General features: G+C 23.6%; 4 protein-coding genes across 4 annotated transcripts; 3 read left to right on the top strand and 1 right to left on the bottom strand.

Annotated features, from left to right (window-relative positions):
* Positions 1 to 1,813: 1,813 nt before the first annotated feature.
* Positions 1,814 to 4,895, top strand: MKS88_001611 (stearoyl-CoA desaturase; the record flags this gene model as incomplete). Its single annotated transcript, XM_067214553.1, has 2 exons — positions 1,814 to 2,479; positions 3,132 to 4,895. The coding sequence occupies 2 exons, from the start codon at positions 1,814 to 1,816 to the stop codon at positions 4,893 to 4,895; spliced, it is 2,430 nt and encodes an 809-aa protein (XP_067074499.1).
* A 1,855-nt stretch (positions 4,896 to 6,750) lies between these two features.
* On the top strand, positions 6,751 to 9,162 carry MKS88_001610 (uncharacterized protein; the record flags this gene model as incomplete). The annotated part of the gene is made up of 4 exons (XM_067214552.1): positions 6,751 to 7,415; positions 7,581 to 7,856; positions 8,050 to 8,764; positions 9,100 to 9,162. The coding sequence occupies 4 exons, from the start codon at positions 6,751 to 6,753 to the stop codon at positions 9,160 to 9,162; spliced, it is 1,719 nt and encodes a 572-aa protein (XP_067074498.1).
* Positions 9,163 to 9,799: 637 nt separating this feature from the next.
* MKS88_001609 (methyltransferase) lies at positions 9,800 to 10,762 on the top strand (the record flags this gene model as incomplete). The annotated part of the gene is made up of 2 exons (XM_067214551.1): positions 9,800 to 10,037; positions 10,218 to 10,762. The coding sequence occupies 2 exons, from the start codon at positions 9,800 to 9,802 to the stop codon at positions 10,760 to 10,762; spliced, it is 783 nt and encodes a 260-aa protein (XP_067074497.1).
* Positions 10,763 to 12,684: 1,922 nt separating this feature from the next.
* Positions 12,685 to 17,548, bottom strand: MKS88_001608 (uncharacterized protein; the record flags this gene model as incomplete). Its single annotated transcript, XM_067214550.1, has 2 exons — positions 12,685 to 15,905; positions 16,069 to 17,548. The coding sequence occupies 2 exons, from the start codon at positions 17,546 to 17,548 to the stop codon at positions 12,685 to 12,687; spliced, it is 4,701 nt and encodes a 1,566-aa protein (XP_067074496.1).
* Between the last annotated feature and the right edge of the window lie 5,049 nt (positions 17,549 to 22,597).

Genomic DNA, 22,597 nt, shown 5'->3' with positions numbered 1-22,597 from the left:
GCCTAATTTTTTTTTTTTTTTTTGTTTTTATTTTGTTTGTTTTGTTGTTTTTTTTGTATTTAAAATTATTGAAACAAAATTTATGTCTATAATTTTAATTTTTATCCAAGATAATATACAATGATTTAGTTCATTGATCTATTGTGTATCTTCCTTATTCATTATATATAGTTAAATATTTTTATTTTCATAAAAAGACTTTGAAACAACGAAAAAAAAAAAAAAAAAAAACCTGCACAGGTCAGTTAAAGAACTTAAAAAAAAAAAAATAATAATACAATAAAATATCATTACACTTCCAAAAAGTTAATTTCTTTTTTAACTTTAACATTTTAGCGTTTTTCGCGGAAACATGTATTTTAAAGAAGAGCATAATTTTATATATAAATAAACATTTATTCTTATTCTCACTACTGCTATAATTGTAAAAATGGAAATATTTTTATAAGAAATAAATGCTCAAAATTACACTCTTTAATTTTTTTTTTTTTTTGGAAATTTTTATTGGTTAGCAGCTTAAAAGAGGATGCACTATAACCTTGTTGTTATTGTTATGCATTTACATGTATGTATATTGTACATATTCAAATGAGTATTTATATGTACTCATGCTGATAAAATCGAAAAAAATAGTGAAAGACTGTGTTCTGTGTTAATATAAAAGTTCTCTAAAGAAGCCAAGGAAATGAATGTAAAGAGATAAATTTCTAAAAAATACAATAAAATTGAGTACATAAAATAATAATTACAAAAAGGAATCCCTCAATATAGCACAAAGGGAACTAACTGCAATATAACAGGCAGTTATTCGCTAAGAAATAATACATCTGTTTGCATGCATATGTGCGTGCACATACTTACATGCGTTTACATACTTTCATATATGTACTTGTATGTATGTACTTGTATGTATGTACTTGTATGTATGTACTTGTATGTATGTACTTGTATGTATGTACTTGTATGTATGTACTTGTATGTATGTACTTGTATGTATGTACTTGTATGTATGTACTTGTATGTATGTACTTGTATGTATGTACTTGTATGTATGTACTTGTATGTATGTACTTGTATGTATGTACTTGTATGTATGTACTTGTATGGAAGTACTTGTAAGTAAATACTTGTATATACACACTTGTATATGAAATTTTTTATACATCCATTTTTACATAAAAGTAATTTGCCTGTTTTTCAAAAAAAAATTCTTTGGTTTGTTTTTATTGTTATAGTGCTTTACTCCTTTATTGCTTTACTGTTTTGTTGTTTTATTTATTTATTTTTTTTTTTAAAGACAAAGTGGAAAAAATAATAGCAGTTACACTTAAGAAATAACCAAACTTTTAATAATTAACATTTATCGTATAAAATACAATTAATTTAATGTAATAATGAAAAATTTTTATTTTTTCATAAATTTTGCAGAATTAGTGCTCATAGCTATAGTTAAAAAAAAAAAAAAAAAATTTTTAATTATATTCATTTTTTCCATTTTTTTCTTTTTTTTTTTTTAAACAGTCATATTTTTTGAAGTGTAAGTTTTTACAACAAATAAATTAATGATTTAATGATTAATATAACTTTATATAGTTTTCATGTTTGCAAAAAAGAATATAAAGTTATTTTTTAAGGATAAAATAGTTTTAAGAATTTATACCAACACATTTAGGTTACATATATATAAATTTGCACTTACATATATACCCATACAATCGTATACATACATAAACATATATTTACATATGGATGAAGATAATACACTTTTAAAGTGTAACATCTATCAAAAATTAAGAAATATACCATGATATCAATGAATTACTTCGCTAAGTACGTACCAACAAATTTTAATGAAATGGCGACAGATATGTGGGAGGCTTTTTGCGAAAGGAACTTGAATGCTGAACATGTGGGAGTAATATACTTGACTTATGTTACCTGTTTGGTTACCTTCTATATCTTCCGAAATAATTTTTCAGACAAATTTATTCATTTCATAAGAATTTTCAAAAGTGTTTTGGTTTCTATTATTTCTTTAATTAGTTTGAAATATTTAAACTTAAACACTATATTAAGTATTAATTTACTTCATGTGTATAATATTATACAGCTGTGTAATTTTTTAGAGGAATTTAGCAAAAGATCAAATGGAAAACCATTCGACCAAGAAAAGAACATAGTAAATAAATATGAATTAAGTAATGAGAATAAAAAAGATAATGAATATGAGTGCAAATTAATAGGAGATACGTCAAAGCATTTAGAAAACATCGCAAAGAAAATTTTAAAGAGTGAACAAAGCCTAATAGAAAATAAAGGGATACTAAAAGAAAAAGAAATTATAGAAGAAATTGAAAAAAAAGAAAAAGAAGAAGAAGAATATATGAAAAAAAAAAATAATATGAAGCTCAAAAAAAGAAATAATAAGAAAAATGCAAATATTTATGGAATATACATTTTTGCATTACAAACATTTTATGTAATCTTCTTTTATTTTTATTGGAAGTTTATTCAAAATTTTACTATCATAAAAATATATTTAACTTTACAATTAAGTAAAAGTTTGCTTTCTTTTGCGTCAATTTTTTTCAAAAATAATTCAAATGTGAAATTATTAAATAGAATAGCGCATGCATTCAATATTGCACATATGATTTGGATAAGTTTATTTTTTACGAAATTGTTATATACGTCAGATGATAATTCAGAATTAATACAGCAATTTTCAACCATTTCTATCGTCTTCTATATGTATTACACATATATGTCTTTTGCAAGTTATATATACAATTATCATAAGCAGTTCAGATCCTCTTTGTTTACTTTTATTTTATTTTTTCATATATTTGCGTTAATTGGAGCTGTAAAAATATATTACCATGCATATGGAAGGTCTTTGTTCATTCAGGTTATTCCTCTGTCCTTTATGTTTCGTTTCTGTTCGTTTTTGCATATGCGGATTTATTTTGCTCCAAAATTTGGATACTTGTTAATTTTTACCCATTTCACTTTCCATTATATATTTTTTTTTGTTTTACATTTTGTATTTTATATTTTGCACCTTATATTGTGCACCTTATATTCTACAATTTATATTTTTAATATATTTTTTATTTTTCGCCCCCTTGCAGTGTATAATCTTTTACCTGATAAACGGCTTTGGAATAACGTTTGGGGCACATCGCTTATGGTCACATCGAGCGTTTAAGGCTGGTTCCTTTGTGCAATTATTGTTTATAATTTTGAACAGTTTTGCAAATCAAGGTAGTGTAATAGTGTGGGCAAAAAATCATCGTTTACACCACAAATATAGTGATACCAAATATGATCCTCATAATATAAGATATGGTTTTTTTTATAGTCATATTGGATGGTTATTATATCAGAAAACAAAATATGTCAGAGAGAAAGAAAAAGAAATTTATATTGATGATTTATTACAAAATCCTCTTCTCGTAATACAACATAAATTAGATCCATATTTTAATTTTTTTTTCTGTTTTATTATACCGGGTATATATTCTTATTATATGTATAACAGTTTTTGGGATGGATTCTTCATATTAGGAGCACTCAGGTGGATCATAACATTACATGCTACGTGGTCAATTAATAGTGCTTCTCACTCCTTTGGTCATAGACCTTATAATAGTGATATAAAAGCTTCTAATAATATTTTTACATCAATTGTAGCACTTGGAGAGGGTTGTCATAACTATCATCATGTATTTCCATATTGTTATGCTATGAATGAAAATTTTTATATTCTTAGTATAAATCCAACTAAGTATGTAATAAAATTTTTTTATCATTTGGGATTAGTATGGGATTTAAAAACTGCACAAAATATTTGTAAAGAAGTTCGATTAAGAGAAGCTTTAAAATTAGAAAAGAGAAATAAATTATTAAGTGAGAATATTAAAAATGAATTAATGAAAAAAGAAGATACAAGCTATATAACTGAATTAATGACATCTTTTAAAATACGTTGTAATGATTATATAAATATCTCGACCTTTCGGTATATTTTGTATTTCCTTAGTGATATTATAATTATGATTGGCATATTTCTAATTCATGTGTGGTATTGTTATAATAAATATGGAAATGGAACTATGTTTTCAAATATATCAGAAAAATTTTCACATATACAGAGGAACAGTATATTTCTTTCTATTTCTTTATTTATATTTTTTCATTTTATTTTATATGCTCTACCGATGGGAACTATGTTTGCTAGTCTTTATTCATTGGTTTATGAGTGTAAAAGAGGATTGCTATTTAAAAATGCGTTTTGCAATAATTTCGTTGGTAGTATAATATCTTCTTTTATTGTACTACCATACAGCTCAGAAAAAACAAGAAAATCATTGCAAAAATCATTGAATGAAGATTTTTTTAAAATTTTAAAAGGACCTATATATTTTGATATGTACACATTTATATTTTCAGTATTCTTAGTACTATATGGAATGGTCACCTACGTATTTGGCTATTTTTATTTTTTCACATTTTTTATAGCTCCATATTTTGTATTTAATATGTGGCTATTAATCTATGTCTATTTATTAAACAACCCACCATTTTTGAATGTAGACATGGATACAAAAGACCTAGACATAAGTGTTTTAAATTATGTTGCTTTTCAGTCCTTACTTGAATGGAAAAAAAATAATTCAATTTATCAAAGTCAGAAAAAATTGTATAAAATGGTTTTCTTCTTCATAAATTTTATACATCATCATTTGTGCTATACACATATTGTGGAATTTATAAACTCAAAAATACCAAGTTATCGATCAAAAGAAATGTATAAGCATTTTGACAAAACATTGAATCAGTACAATTCCTTTCGCAATGACAAGTTTATGGAAATTCTCAAGCAATTCTTATGATACAAATTAAGGGCTTAAGGAGCGAACAGTGAACAGTGAAAAATGTGTAAATTTTACCAGCATTCGAAAAATGTTTTGCGACCTAGCTACATATATATATATATATATATATATGTATACGTATATGTATACGTATATGTTTTTTTTTTTTTTTGGAATTTTCATAAAAATATGACAAGTTCAGAAAAATGTAGATTATTACTGTACAATATTTTACTTAATCGTACATCATTTTATTTTATTTTACTGTATTGTACTCTATTGAATTGTATTATACTTTATTTTGTGTTATTTTACATTTCATTTTATTTTTTATTTTCATTTTCCTTTGTTTTTTTTTCCTTAATTTGTTTAAAAAGAAAAATGAGAGTAACGTTAAAAAGTGATACGAAAAAAAGATGAGCACGTAAAGTGATTAAGTTTTTTTTTATTAATTCTAAATATATTGAAAAGAAGGCTGAAAAACACAGCAAATACGCGTACATATATATATATTTATATATATATATAGATATATGTAGATATACGTATATATAGATGTATACATTTGCACATTAGGTAGGGCCCCACCCCCATACCTTTTATTCATGCATATAAGTATATATATAAATATACATACGTTATAATATGTTTTTTATGCATTTTCCGTTTTCCTGTTTGTTTTTTTTCATTTTCCCATATTTCTGGACTTCTCTGTATTATTTCAATAGTCTTTTAAATCCATTGTTACAATAAACACTAAAGTGATGAATAACAAATTTAAAGAAAGGGATATATAAAACATCATTCATAAAAAAGAATTTTTTTTTTTATTTTTTTTTTTATTTTTTTTTTTTATTTTTTTTTTTTATTTTCTATTTTATTCCTTTTTCTTAATAAAAATTATTCCTATTTTTTATTTTTTATTTTAATACATGATATGAAGATGCTTAGCTTTTAAGCTGCTTTATATATTAAAATATACAGTGCCTATGTGAAATACACATATATACATAATACAATATACAATTATGTACATATGTATATACAAGGTATACATATATTATATATATATATATATATACATATATATATTTTTTTTTTAATTTGCAACAAAAGCCAAATTTTCGTATTCGCAAAAATGTACAAAAGCTTATTCATTTTGCTTTGTTTCCTGATATATAATCACTTTTGTTTTATTTTATTAAACATACTTATTCTTCCTTTGTTTCTTTTAATTGAAATAAAGGTGTGCCCCTAATGATGCAAACGTTGTAACATTATATATATATATATATATATATATATATATCTTTAAATCAACCTTTTTTTCCATTTTCAAAAATAAAATATATAAAAAAAAAAAAAAAAGGAAAGAGAGAATGAAGAAACAAAATAGTAGTGTTAAATAAAATATAATTGTGACAGTTGCTCTTATTTATCAGAAGAAACGCTTTTTGAAATTCACTGAGATATAAGAGAAAAAAAAAAGAAAAAACTTTTACATTGGTATTTTTCTTTTAAAACGTCACATAACATCTACGATGAATTATTAACCAAAAAAATAAAAAAAAAAATAAATAAACATTTATTGTGTGCTTGTATATATACCACTTGTGTTTATAATAAATATAATATGAAACGAAGTTTGTTGATGTTTTCATATATATATATATACGTATGTATATATTCTCTTTTCTTTTAAACAAGTACATATCAAAATAGAAGTAAAATACGCGTGAGAAACACATCTAAAGTACTGTATGTACGTATGTATGCATATACATATAGTACATATGTATTTATGCATATATGAATTTATATGTATATATATATATATATGCTATATAGTTGTAGCTAAAAATGAGCAGAAAAAATGAGGGAACCTTTGGATAGTAACAAAAACATTTTTAAGAGGACATATGATGACTCAAAGATAACACAGTTAATGAGAAATATTTCCCCCCTGTTTTTTATGAGCGAGTTTTTATATATACTATTTTTACGTTACAATGACTATATATTAAGTACAACATTTAAAGCAGAAGTAACTGAAGATGTTAGAAAAAAAATATATAATATATTAATACTATTGTATTTCTTAAAGCCTTTTTTTGCATTTTTAACGGATAGTGTATATTTTAATATAAATAATATACTCTCCTTTTTGTCAAGAAAGATATATGAGTTTTACAGCCAACTTCAGGATTTGTTATACCATTGTAACAGAGCAGTATGTAACGGAAAATATCTATTTTTAAAAATCGTTTGTAGAAAATATATGAAAGATGAATTATTACGGTCTAAATATTTAAAAAAAAGTAGTTTACGTAAAAATCATTATGTAGATAACTTCTTGTATTTACCGTTAAATAGAAAATATTATGTGATTTTAAGTGAGCTTATGACAACCTTATTGTTATTATTTATATATGTGTTTAATAAGAAGATAAATTATTATGTTTACTTAAGTACAATTTTTTTTATATCTACTAATATGTTGTTAACGTCATGTGTATTTGAAGGGGTAGTAGTTGAGAGGTGCAGGAAACAAACGCACTTTGAAAAAATATTTTATATATCTTATATGATGTGTATTAAGATATTTTGTTCTCTTATATTATATTATATTTATATTCTCAAAGTAAGTATTTTTTTTTTAATTTTAAAGAGTTTTATTATATTTGTCATTTCTTGTATATCTAGCGAAGAAACGCTTTTGTTAAGCAATGATTTTAAAGTACAACGTAATATAATATTAAAGAGTGAAAATGGAAATATAAATGTAAAAAATACTGTAGATTTATTATCGCAACTTCGCGTTTTAAGGAAAATACTGTTTAATGAAAACTTGTTTAAAATACTTTTTCTCATAGTTTTATTTAATTCTTCTGTTGATATGAAATTTTCGATGCTACAGTACGGTGTTCAGAATTACAGGTGGCCCCAATCTTTGATTAATTACATCCCACTCGTATCGCAGTAAGAACAAAACACATACAAGAGCAGATGCTGATGTGGAAATATGCCACATGAATGCATATGTGTTAATGTACATAATTGTAGTTTTAACATCGTCATCCCCATCTTATGACAATCGTTTCAATATTTTTAATTTTTTTTTTTTTTTTTTTTTTTTTTCCTGATTTCCCGTACCCCGCCCCCCTTAATGAAGATCTTCAAAATTAATAGGAATTGCTATTTTTCAATTATATACAAATAAGATGTGCTATAGAAGTTATGCAATGATAACAATATTATTTAATGTCTTTCTTAAAATAGTTAGCTTTATTTTTTTGTATTATAGTGAGACTTATGTAAGTCCATTTTTATTTTTATTGAATATAATAGTTCAAAATATATCTATTAAAATTTTAGCCCTTCCCATATTACTGTTATGTATAGAAAAAGCGCCTTTAAATTTAGAATCAACAATAATTAATATATATATTTTTTGTTTTAATTTGTCTAATTTAATTAGTAAACGATATTTTATATGGAATATTATAATGCATATGTCAAAAAATGTTTTTATAATTTTACTTCTTTCCTTTTTAACAACATGTGCTAGTTTACTTTACTATTGTAATATATCATTAGATTCCCTAAATACTATTAGCTTATCTCATTTATATTTAAATGATAAGGATGCTTATATAGATATCAAGTTAAACAAATCTCAGAAAAAAAATTATTTCGATACGAATTTATTATTTAAGAATAAACAGGAAAAAGTAAAATCGTCAAAAAAGATTGTTCGTTTTAGAGAGGAAAGCATGAAGATAGAAAAATATAAGGATGATGAAAAAAAAAATAAAACTAATTTATTTAAATTTTCATCTGACAATAATTCGGATAGCGACCAATGGCTCATAATTGACAATTTTAAAGTAACATAAATAGGAAAGAAAAAAAAAAAAAAAGTTGAAAAATAACAAAAATAGAAGAAAAAAAGTGTTAAATGAAGTTTATATATTTCTATTTTTGAAAGCTGGAAAGAGTTTACTTTTTTTAATTTATTTTAAAGTTCATTATTTTTTAATATATCATAGTGAGCATGTGGCGTAAACAAGTTGGGTATCTTCTTTTGCATATGTGTCATATGTATATGTGTGCATTATATATATATATATATATGTGCGATTGTATTATGCATATACAATTATATAATTTTTTTTTTTTCGACGTAAAATTTTCTATCCGTATTTAATATTCTCTTTTTCAGGGTAACGTAAGAAAAAAGTACGCTGATCGCAGTCCTCTAAATATTTCAAATATGATGTTGTAAAGAGCAGTTTTTTCGACGAAAAGTGTACATTCTTTTATAGCCTATTAAAACAGATGGAAATATTAATTGTTGTGAAGATGTATATATATATATATATTTATTTATTTATATGTACATAAATATATATTCACGTACGTATGTGCATATTCGTATATGCATAGGTGATAGCATATACGTCCACTTATAAAGGGATTATTTTTATTGTTGTGTACGTTTCGTTATTTTTTTTTATTTTACTTTATTTTTTTACTTTATTTTTTTACTTTATTTTTTTACTTTATTTTTTTACTTTATTTTTTACTTTATTTTTTACTTTATTTTTTACTTTATTTTTTACTTTATTTTTTACTTTATTTTTTACTTTATTTTTTACTTTATTTTTTACCTTATTTTTTATTTATTTTTCCCATTTTATATTAATTTTAAATTATTCTTTTGTTAATAAAGTTCATTTTGTTTAATTTTACTTCATTTTATTTTTTTTTGTTTAAAAACCTTTAATTTGATAATAAACATTTTTTAAAAACCATATATGCCAAAATAATAAACTATATATATCTATATAGATATAGATATAGAAAAAGAAGATTTTGAAAAACTTTTTTTTTAACTTCATTTATGTACCTCATATATAAAAATGTATGAAGTTTATTATTTAAATAAAGAGGAACAATTTCAAAAAACTAAAGAAAATGATGAAATAGAAAGTTCATTAATTCTAAAAAATCGATGTATTGATGTAAAAAAAAAAAAAAAGTTGGTCAAAGAAAACATGTACGAGGGGGGATACACAATATGGGAATGTACATGGGACATGCTGAAATTCTTGCACAGAGAAAAATTCGATTTTAAAAATAAGAATGTTTTGGAATTAGGTAAATATAAAACTAAATTCGTTATATGTAGTAACGTATTCCGTTGACTTTAGAGCTAAATTCGTTTAAATTTTATGTGATATTAAGTGGCTTCATTCGCAGCTTCCTTTGTTGTTACTGAACTCCTTCTTTCACTATTTTCTTAACTTCTTTCACATCTATTACTTCCTTTTTTTTAAGGTTGCGGACACGGTCTCACTGGAATAAAAATTTTGCTGGATAAGGGAAACGTCGTTTTTCAAGAATTAAACAAAGAAGTAATTAATGATATTTTATTACCAAATATAAAAAGGAATTTGAATATAAAACTAAAGAAAAAAAAGTTAGGGGAGAAAAAGAGCTATATGAAGATAAGCGGTGAAGACATTACATGTTCAGTTGTTAATAAACCATGGAATAAGTTAAATAAAACATTAAAAAAAATGGAGTTGAATTCTTTTGATTTTATTATTGGAAATGAAATATTATATAGGAGAGAAAATTATTATAGCATTTTAAAAGTTTTGAAAAAAAATATGAAAAAAAATGGGAAAGCATATTTTGGCACCAAGTCGTACTATTTTGGATTTGAAGACGGAGCAGGCTCAAATAGTTTTTTGGATTATGTTAATAATAATAAAAATTTTAAATTTACTGCTCGAATTATTCACAATGATCTAGGTAGATCTGTTTATTCAAAAGACATTGTAGAAGTAACCTTCGCAAAAAATAAGGCTGAGGAGTAGACTTTTTTTTTTTTTCTTTTTAAGAGATAAAAAAAGAGTAAAAATGTTTTATTTAAAATATGCCTATTCCGTATTCCTTATTCTTTACCGCTTATGCTTCATTCTAACCGTCTTATGCTTCATTCTAACCGTCTTATGCTTCATTCTAACCGTCTTATGCTTCATTCTTCACTACTTGTTCCTTTTTTTTTTTTTTATTTTATTAAATTAACTCTAATATAAATTTAAAAACATTAAGAAAGTTAACCATTTTTCAAAATAAAAAAAAAGTAAATAAATAATACGAAAACGGGTCATTTCCGAGCAGGAAGTTTTCCTTTTCTACGTATATTTGGAAGAGATTAATAAAAGAAAAAAAAAAAAAAGGAAAAGGAAAAGGAAAAGGAAATAAAAATTAAGCATAACATTTAAAAATATTTCACAAATAATATAAAAATTAATCATGTAAACAGGTTACATGTATGTTATTATAAATTCATAATTGAAACTAGTATTGCAGAATGTGCACGTATGTATATATATGATACCATAGCACGTTAATATAAAATTAGGATACCCTTTGTATGTTAGTTTTAAATAATATTAAAAAATAAATACAAATGTACCACAATCACATATGAATAAATATATTATTTTATTTATAAAATATTATGAAATACTACAAATTACTATAAAATACTATAAATTACCGTATAATACTATAAATTACCGTATAATACTATAAATTACCGTATAATACTATAAATTACTGTAAAATACTATAAATTACTGTAAAATACTATAAATTACTGTAAAATACTATAAATTACTGTAAAATACTATAAAATATTATAAAATATTATATAATACCACTTATTTTAAATCATACAAATATATATATATATATGCAAATACATATTTTATTAACGTAAGGAATGTATATATATATATGTCTCGAGGGCAAAATAGGGGAGAAAATATGTGGTTTGTAAAATGGACAAATTGGACATATTTTGCTAAGCAAATAAGGAACGTATGCGCGCGCATATGCACATACACAAAAATATATATATATATATATATATACATATATAATGGTGTAATATTCATTTAAAAAAATTAAACACTAAAATATTTAAAGTAGCTTTACACTTAAGAATATATTAATAATTATAAAATCGTATGTGGAATTTTTCTAATATCATCTACATAAATTTTAATTATTTGTATGTGTGTTTGTATGTGTGTTTGTATGTGTGTTTGTATTTGTGTTTGTATGTGTGTTTGTATGTGTGTTTGTATGTGTGTTTGTATTTGTGTTTGTATGTGTGTTTGTATTTGTGTTTGTATGTGTGTTTGTATGTACGCATGTGTGTACATATGTGTGTACATATGTATGTATGCATATATATATATATATATATATATATATATATATATATATATATTGTACGAAGTCAGGCCTATTTTTAATCATGTATAATTTTACATAATCCGTAAAATTTTTTAATAATGACATAGCGTAATATAAGACATAGAACTATATTCTTCTCGTAGTATTACAACTCACATTTTAATAATTTAAAAAATGATTTACCAATATGTGCAATTACGTAATTAACATAAGAGGAACGTTCATTTTGTTTTTCTTATATATTTAAGCATTTATTTATCCATCTATTTGTCTACTTATGTATTCATCTATTCATCCACCCATCTACCTGATTACTTATTTATTTATTTTCCATGTTTTTACTGTATAGTAATAATACAAAGAAACCCCTGCTAACGTTTTGACATTTGATTTGTATAATATTTACTGACATTTCTTATGATCATCTTTTTATTATTATTATTGTGATATAACGTATATATATTAGTAGTACTATTCTCAAAATTGGAAAAATAAACTTGTTATTTTGTTGTTATCACATGGTTTCATTTCATTTATTAATGTTTTTATCATCATTATTCATTTCATTAGTAAACATAGATTTATCATAACTATACTTGTTCATATAATCACCATACATATATATATCGTTTAAGTAACGATCTATTTTGTCGTTATTGTATTCTGCGTAATTTGCATTTACTTGTTCAAGTATATTATTTTTACATGGGCCCTTACGTTCGTAAAAACTTGAGTTCAAATTATTAGAACAACATATATCGGTATTTCCTGAATGCACCATATGACCAACTTCACTTTGTTTTAAACGAGAAATGGAGTTATAATTTTCTTGTTCTTTATCGTTCGTTTTTTCAAGTGATTTTTCATTTTGTGTTCCATTTCGTATTTTATTTTGTATTTTATTTTGTGTTTCATTATGTATTCCATTTCGTCTTTCATTTTGTATTTCATTTTGTTTCTTATTTTCCTTATTTATTAATAGATGTGCTATTAATAAATAATCTAATTTTTTTTTATCCACTTGATTGTCATATTTACCATTTAGCACTTCATGCAATTGCATATTTTCCTTATTAACATAATCATCTATATTTAATGAGTGTTCCTTTGCGTATGTGTTTAAAAAGGTGAAAAAGAGCTGCATATTTTTTAAGCTATTATTGTTACTACTGCTATTCCCATTGCTGCTGTTGCTATTATCGTTGTAGTTATTCCTATTATTCCTATTATTGCTACTACTACTACTACTACTATTATCATTACTGCTATTATTGCTAATACTATTCGTGAACACATTGCGGAGTTCCTCATGTTCAAAATTAATACTAAAATTATTGTTATATATGTTTGCCCAATTCCTACTGTTATATTCCCTTTCATCGTTGTCGCAATTATTTACACTTTTTTTAGAGAAAAAATCTCTTTTAATTTGGTTAAGATTAGTCATCTCTTTTGTTTGAGCATCTTGCGCATTATAGTTATATTTGATATCATCGTTACTGTTACTGATGCTGTTGTTAATGCTGTTATTGATTCTGTTATTGATATTGTTATTGATTCTGTTATTGATATTGTTGTTGATATTGTTGTTGATATTGTTGTTGATATTGTTGTTGATATTGTTATTGATTCTGTTGTTGATATTATTGATATTGTTGTTGATGCTGCTATGAATACTGCCACCATTCCTGTTACTACTGTTACAACTGTTTTTACTGTTGCTGCTCTTTTCATCATCATTGTAAACATTATCTCTTTTATTAATATGCATATCGTTTTTGCCAGTATTGTTACTACTATTATACCAAATTTCGTTTAAAAAAGAACTTATGTTTCTGCTTTTATCACACAACTGCATTCCACTTTTTGTTTTTTTAAAAGGATAAATGGAATTACCATTTTTATAAGCTTGCACATTTTGAGTTGTATTCATCTCATTATTTGGAGGTGGAAATATCTTGACATCATTCACAAAAAAATTATTACACACATTGACATTAATATTTTGTATTTCATTTGAATTGCACAAGGTTATATCTTTTTGCATGTTATAAGTTTTATTTTTCAAATTATTTAGTTTAGTAATATGATTCTTATCAAGAGTATTGTCTTCAAAAAAGGTGTTGCTAGGGTACTTATTATTGCTATTTATATTGCTATTACTATTGCTATTTATATTGCTATTACTATTGCTATTTATATTGCTATTACTATTGCTATTTATATTGCTATTACTATTGCTATTTATATTGCTATTACTATTGCTATTAATATAGTTATTGCTATTACTATTGATATAGTTACTACTATTACAGTTACTATTACAATTGCTATTAATGTAGCTATTACTATCGCTATTAATATAGCTATTAATGTAGCTATTACTATCGCTATTAATGTAGCTATTACTGTTGCTATTAATGTAGCTATTACTATCGCTATTAATATAGCTATTACTATTGCTATTATTACTATTGCTATTGCTATTATTACTATTGCTACTACTTACATTCGGGTGATACCTCTTTATTTCTGCTTTATTTGGATACGTAAAAGATTTACTTATATTTTTTCCTATCTGTTCTACAGGCTGAATATTTCTTTTTTTCCATATAAATTTTTTCCCTCTCTCTATTAAGTTGTTGTTATCCACACATACATTAAAATAGTCGAATTTATTGAATATCATGTAATCATATGTTGAAATCTCATTGTTCATATTTGGTTTGTTGCTTTTGTTATCAGAGTTGTTCAAATAGTTATTCTCGTTTTTTAGATTAATTGGGTTTACACTTGCGCTTATATTTTCACCTGAATTTGAGTTCGTATGTTCACCTTTATTTATGAAATCTAAACAAACGTTGTTCAATATGCGCTTCGCGTTATTCAAATTACTTGTGTTACACGTATCATAAGCGTTACTTGCTCTATTAGCTTCATAGATGCCTTCACTGGAGTCATATAAACATATTTTATCTCTATCAAATTCACTAGATACATTACTTGAAATATTATTATATAAAAAATTTGGAATATGGTTATTAATATTTTTATTTGCTGTATCATATTTATGAAGATTACACGAAGTATTTTTAAAAAAATTTGAGTTTGAAAAATTGGAAGAAGGGAAATCACAATCATTTGAACTGTTTAGTGAAAAATTGTTTTTTAATGCATTATCTACTAAATCGATTGAACAATTAGCGTCAGACGTAGAACCGTGAGGAGTATTTTTATTAGTATCTCTATTACTTGGTTCATTAATTATTTTATTTTTATATGGTACTATAAAATTTGTAGTTTTTATGTTATTACTGCCAGTATATTTGTTGTTTTTAGGCTTCTTTTTAATATCTGTAGAATTTATGGAATTAAGGGTTTTTAAAGTATCAGTTGTACTTACTAAACTTTGAGCAGTTTTTGCATTATTCGTTTCTTTCACTTTATTCTTATTAGCATTATATATACTTTTTAATTTGGCAGGTAATAAATGCTCTTCACCATTTTTTAATTGAACTTTTAAGAGCTTTCCATGAATATACATTTTTGATAGCTCTTCAAAAGCTTCAATAGATGATTTTTTATTGTCATATGATACAAAACCAAAACCTCGATTTCCTTGTTTCTTATCATTATCATTATTAATGTATGGAATTCGCAACCCTACAACGTGCCCATATTTATTTACCAGCTGTATTAAATTCAGCTCTGTCCACTTTAGCGGTATTCCGTACAGAAACAAGTTTGCACCTTAAATTCAAAAAAAACAAAAAAAAAAAAAAAAAAAAAAAAGATGAATGTTCACAACAATATGCTCATAATATATAGGGACAACATTATAAATCCAAATTGCGTTCCTACTAAGAACATGAATAAACAAATAAACATTTTGAAATAATTTTTTTTTGTGTACCTGGAGGTCCATCTTTTAACAAGGAAAAGTTTGCTCTGCTATAATGCAAGGTATTTTGATTAGGAACTTGTTTCGAAACAATAAAGCATATTAATTTATGATTCGGGGAATTATCAAAAAATTTTTTCTGATTTAGAATATTAACTGCATTTATAGCACATTTTTCATCAATAAAATAAATGAATGCATATGACCATTTATCGATAGACCATTTATACTCAATATGAATTATATAGCCAAATATCTCCAGCACATTTTTTAACCTTTCTTCCGTTATATTTGGTGGTATATTCCCAAGGAAAACATTGGTTATTACAATACTTTTAAAATTATTATTTGATTTACTTATAATGTCTTTAATAATTTGGTTGTCCATATTATTATGATTCATTTTTTCATTATTCCCTTTGTATTCTTTTATAGGAAGGGGCCCATTCTCATCTTGTAATTTATAATTTTTTACCGCTTTTTCTTCTTCTGTGTAATTTAAATTTTGATAAATTGGAAGATGCGTATTTTTATAATCCAGTTTTGCACCATTTTTGGGGCCATTTATTGGGTCATATTTTGGATCATATTTTGCTTCATTTTTTGTGCCATTTATTGCGTCATTTATTGCTTCATTTATTACGCCATTTATTGCTTCATTTGTTGCACCATTTTTCGTATCATTGATATGAAAATTCGAAAAAATATTATTTTCCCTTTTATAATTTTCTTCCTCACATTTTGGCATGTTTACTAAATTGTTAGGACTGTATTTAATAAAATTTCCCTTTTGTTCATTAATAGTGTGCCTACAGGTATTCGTGTGCGTAAAAAAGTTGAATTTATTTTCTGCACCTTTTGAATTATCATTTTTAATGCTACCGTTTAACACATTAGTGACAGAATTAACAGTATTAGCATTGTATTTATTATTATTTAAAAATTTGAATTTCCCATCTTTTTTATAATAATCCGTTGTTCTGTTGTTTAAAATTTGATGAACTTCCTTTTTTTCATCAATAACAAATAAATTATTATTTTCTGAACTATCAATATAAACTCTAACAGGTGCATCGCTCATTTCTCTATAATGATTATTACTATTGCTGTTACTATTGCTGCTGCTGTTGTTGTTACTGCTATTACTGCTATTACTGTTATTACTGCTATTACTGTTATTACTATTACTGTTACTATTATTTATATTACAATTACTATTACTTTTACTGCTATCCTTACTTAGTGGTAAATTCGGTTCAGCAGGCGCTGTATTATTTTTATTTGTATTTTCAAGTATAAGTTTGGAGATATTATAAATTAAATTTCCTAAATTTTTATTAAAATTATTCTTATTAGCTGTATTTTCATGATTGTCTTCCAACTTTTTTATTAATACATCATTTTCTAAATTAAAATTTCTTGGAATACTACAAGGGGTATTATTTTTACAGTACAACTTTTTAAAATATGAATTGTTATGTTCTGTGTTCATTTGGTATAATATTTTTGGTAAAAAAAAAAAAAAAGAATATTTAAAAAAAGGGGATATTAAAAGAAAGGATTATAGAGGATGCGAGAAGAAAAAAAAAAAGAATCCATGATATCTTATAAATGCATTAATGTGTATATAATAAATACATTTGTAATCATTTGGAAAGGGTTGTGAAAAAGTTCATAATACGTATAAGCAAAGTGATTCGTTAGACAGTTTAATTTATATATACATATACGTTTACATATACGTTTACATATACGTTTACATATACGTTTACATATACGTTTACATATACGTTTACATATACGTTCACATATACATACATACATACACATATTTCTAAAATATTAGCAAAAGAAAATGAATAATTAATTTTTTACAAATCTCTTTCATGAATAACAATACTTATAATATTTGTGAAGAAAAAAAAAAAATATTATTATAATATTTAAAATTTTTCTTGACATTATTCTTCTATTGTTTATGAGGGATACATATAAGTAGGCAACCACTGTATTTGAGTGGACGTGTAAAAATAAACTGTATAGTATATATGCACACTCCTTAACGTCATTAAAAACAAATTAATTCATTTTTTCGTATTTTTATATGTTTATATTTTAAGTTCAATACAAAACAACCACATTGCGTGCACTAATTTATAAAAACTTTATTCTTTATAATGTATGTGTGAGATGAGAGGCCCTCTCACATGATAAAGGTAAGGAATTGATTATACATATAAATACATATACGTCATAAATGCTATATATATATATATATGCAATATATTAAGGATAATTAGTAAATAGCTACTAATGAATGAAGTGGTAGCAGAATGAAAAAAAAAAAGAAAAAGACATTATATAACTTTAACAAATAAAACTATAACTAAATTTGTAAAAAATAAAAAAGATACATAATATATATATATATATATATATATATATATATATAGTATATATATACATATGTACCTACATATATGCATATTTATATCTACATACACGTATATTTATATATATAGATATTCATATAATTATACTTGCAAATACTTAAAAAGGTCTACTCTGTAGAATTATGAAAAGTATCAAACTCCCAAAAAATTGTAAATCTCTAAAGTTAAATGCATATAAAACATGTATATATAAATATATTAGTGTATAAACATGTGTAAGGGTTTACAAATGTTTATAATAAATATATGTATTTTAATACATTTCACATTACGAATGTGACATTTAAAAAACAAAATAAAAAAGTCGATAAACATTATGTTTATTTCTCGTTGGTGTTGCAAATAACTTACGAATTTTATATTTTGCTTGGTTTATTATTAATTTAAACTCATTTATTTTTTCATTTTCATACGTAACAGATAATAGAAAAAAGAAAAAACGAAGTTAAAATATATATATATGTATGTATACATAATCGCATTTTACATATGGGGAAGATAAATGAAAAAGAACATAAATATATATCTTTATGTATATATCTATTTACATACAATGCAAGTTTGATACAGGCAAAAAGATTATTCCTAGGAACTTCAAGCAAAGATAATATCAAAGCACATACACAAACAAATATTAACTTGTACTCATATAAAATAATACATGTTGATATATATTTACATATAAGAACAAATAATAACATTAACTGATATATACAAAAGCATATCATAATATCCTAATTTTTGCTAACATGTGTTAACATCTATTTACAGGTATAGACATGTATTAACATGGATTGACATATATTCTCATATATTAACATAAATTAATATACATTGATATATATAATTAATTAAATGAAAAGATAAAAAAAAAAAAAAAGTAAATTAAATTAAATCATTCCATTTATATATATACGTATATATATTCTATTTTGGTTATATCCTTCACGTTTTTAATGTAAAATAAAAAATGTTTGTACATGTACTTAAAAATACAACAGAATAAAAAAATGTATATATAGCAAACAAAAAAAAAAAAAAAAAAAAAAAAAAAAAACTTTTCAAAATAAAAGCAAAAAATAACATATATGCTAAGGTTTACTAAAACAGATTTTTGATTTTATGCCATATACATTAATCCATATGGCATACAAAAGTATGATTATGTGTATATATATAATACACAAAATATGTATGTATTATTCTTATGTATGTATTGTATATATGTGCTAAATATATGTATTATATATATATATATATATATATACGTCCGCTATACATACATATTCACATGCGCGTATATTCACTTGGCTATAAGATTTATGGAGAAAAAAAAAAAAAATACATACATTTTAAAACATATAAAAATTGATGATATATGAAGTGTCATAGGTATAATAACATGATTCCACATTAAACGAAATTATGTATATATTATTACCACTAAATTATAAATTGTCCGTACTATCGTGCAACTTAATTTATTAGTTGCTCCCGAATAAATGATTACGCGAGTACATATATAAATATATTCATTCACAAACAGCTGGTGGTTAAAAAGTGAGCATATTATGAAAATAAGATTTTTTATAAAACAAAAGAAATTATTTAAAATATATTTGTCATATATTTATAGAATAAATGCGTTAACCATCTTTTAATAAAAAAAATAATAAAAATGTAAAGGAGTTGGATTGGTTTGCCATTATATTATAGCGAGCTTTTTTTTTTTTTTTTTTTTTTAAACATTTCAACTTTTTTTTTTGTTAATCTTTATTTTTTTTTTTTTTTTTTTCATATATGTATATATATAAATATATATAATATTTTATAATAGTCAAAAAACACAAATTACAAGAAATGCAGATAAACTGAACACATTGTTATAATACATGCTTAACAAAACGTTCTTAGAAAGAAGATTAATTCACTTAAACATATTAAGACACATTTTGCTCAAACCGATTATTTCATATTTTGCGTAGATATATATTTATATGTATGTATGCTCTTTTTCGTACCATGGTAATGTATGTTTTCAACGTGTATTTTATTAAAAACGAAAGATGTAAAATGTGGTTAAAGAAAAATAAATGATATAAAATTACTATATTGCACTGTTCTTGATATGACAATCCCTAAATAATTAAAATATTTTTTGTGAAAGCATGCAATTTTAAAATGGAACAAAGGTATAGTTGCGTGTCGTAATTATTTATACCAGCGTGCTTATATTTCTCTTTTTATTAATTCATCGTATATGTAAAATAAGTATTTCTTCCTTTTGGAATTTAACTTTTTTATATAAAAAATTAATGCCAAAAAAGGGGGAATAAATATTTAAAAAACTTTATTACAGTATTTACGTTATTATGTTTCAATACTCTGAAAAATTCTGAGTATCCTTCACATATTTTTTATGCTATCATCATTGCAAGTTAGAAAAAAAAAATAAAAGTTCGTAAGGGTATATGCTGCAAGTGTACATTTATACATATGTATATATATAAATACATGTACTTATTTATATATTTTTATACTTACATATTTGTATGAATAACTGTGAAAAATCGATTTTATAATATTCGTAGTGGAAAAATAACACCATTATTTAAATATTTATTTTTAACAATTGTTATTTTCTTTTTTAAACGTCAATATAACATCAGAGCAAAAGAACAAGATTTTCATGGAAACAAATTTATAGCTTGCTATACAATTTCATTTCTGCAAAAAAAAAAAAAAAAAAAAAAAAACAGCTATAATAAAAGTTTGCTGAAGCGGAAATATTATATATATAAACGTACAACCGAATAGAAAAAGAACAAATTAAAATTAATGAACAATTATGTTACCACTATATACCCGTAGTTGCTACCTTTTTTTATGTAAAATTTTTTACAAATGTTATACTAATGTTTCCATTTTTTTTTTTTTCTTAAATTATGGTTTTTATTTATTATCGCGAATTAAAAACAGTACAAAGCACAAAGAACACATGTGTTATATTGCCCACACATGTTTATACATGCATATATAATATATTTATATATATGCACAATTGGGGACAAATTTCTTTAAATAACATATTTATACAATATTTCTTTCCTATCAAACAATTATTTTGTAAAAATTTAAATAATAATTGCATTTATGTAATGCAAGATTTTAAGCTATATTTTCTTTAAAATTTTAATTATACATTTGTTGCTTTAAAAAATAAATTTGAATGTTTTTGCAAAATTTAAAAGTAAAACACACAGTATTTCAAGAACTGGTGTGTTTTTTTTTTTTTTTTTTTTTTTAGTTTATGTGCTTATGTCTCAGATATAAATAGTTAATATCGTTTGTTAAAATAACGACATTTACTGTTTGCTGCTTTTTGAAAATAACAAAATATTACAAATTCTTTTAATCAAAAAAAAAAATTTATATCATTAAAGGGCATGTTAATACCCTTCGATTTTTGTGTCTATAAATATAGGAGCTCGTACTTACATAGAGCTTTCGATTTATTATTAAAACTTTTTGTACACATTAGCATATGTTATATATATTACTATCACGTAAGCACATGATATGTACATAATTCATATGTTTTGCAAACATTAAAGAAAACAACAGTATATATTATGCATACACTATTCAGTCGGTATTTATACAATTGTAAAAAATACCTTTGTACGCGTTTTATAAAAAAATAAATTTAACTTTTATATATACATATATATATATATACATACAATGACACGCGGAATTTTTTTTATTTAGCCATTAGTTCGATCTATGTATGATATTTTTTATATGTGGTCTTTTATGCTTGTACTGTTGTGTTTTTATTTTTTTTTTTTTAAATTTATTTTACTTTAAAATTTATGACTAATCAAGGTATACATAACGCGTTAAGCATATTAAAAATAGTAGTTTTATACTAGTTACTATAACGCAGTATTTTTATTATATAATATATAAAAAAATTTCTTGTTTAATGAAATAAAAGTTTTATTATATGGAAAGGCGAACGTAAAAATTACGGTATCTTTATTATGAATTTATATAGAACGGTATTAACATTTACTTTTAAATAA

Source organism: Plasmodium brasilianum, chromosome 6 (assembly GCF_023973825.1).
Source record: "Plasmodium brasilianum strain Bolivian I chromosome 6, whole genome shotgun sequence".
NCBI lineage: Eukaryota > Apicomplexa > Aconoidasida > Haemosporida > Plasmodiidae > Plasmodium > Plasmodium brasilianum.
This window is presented reverse-complemented; position numbering and strand designations above follow the sequence as displayed.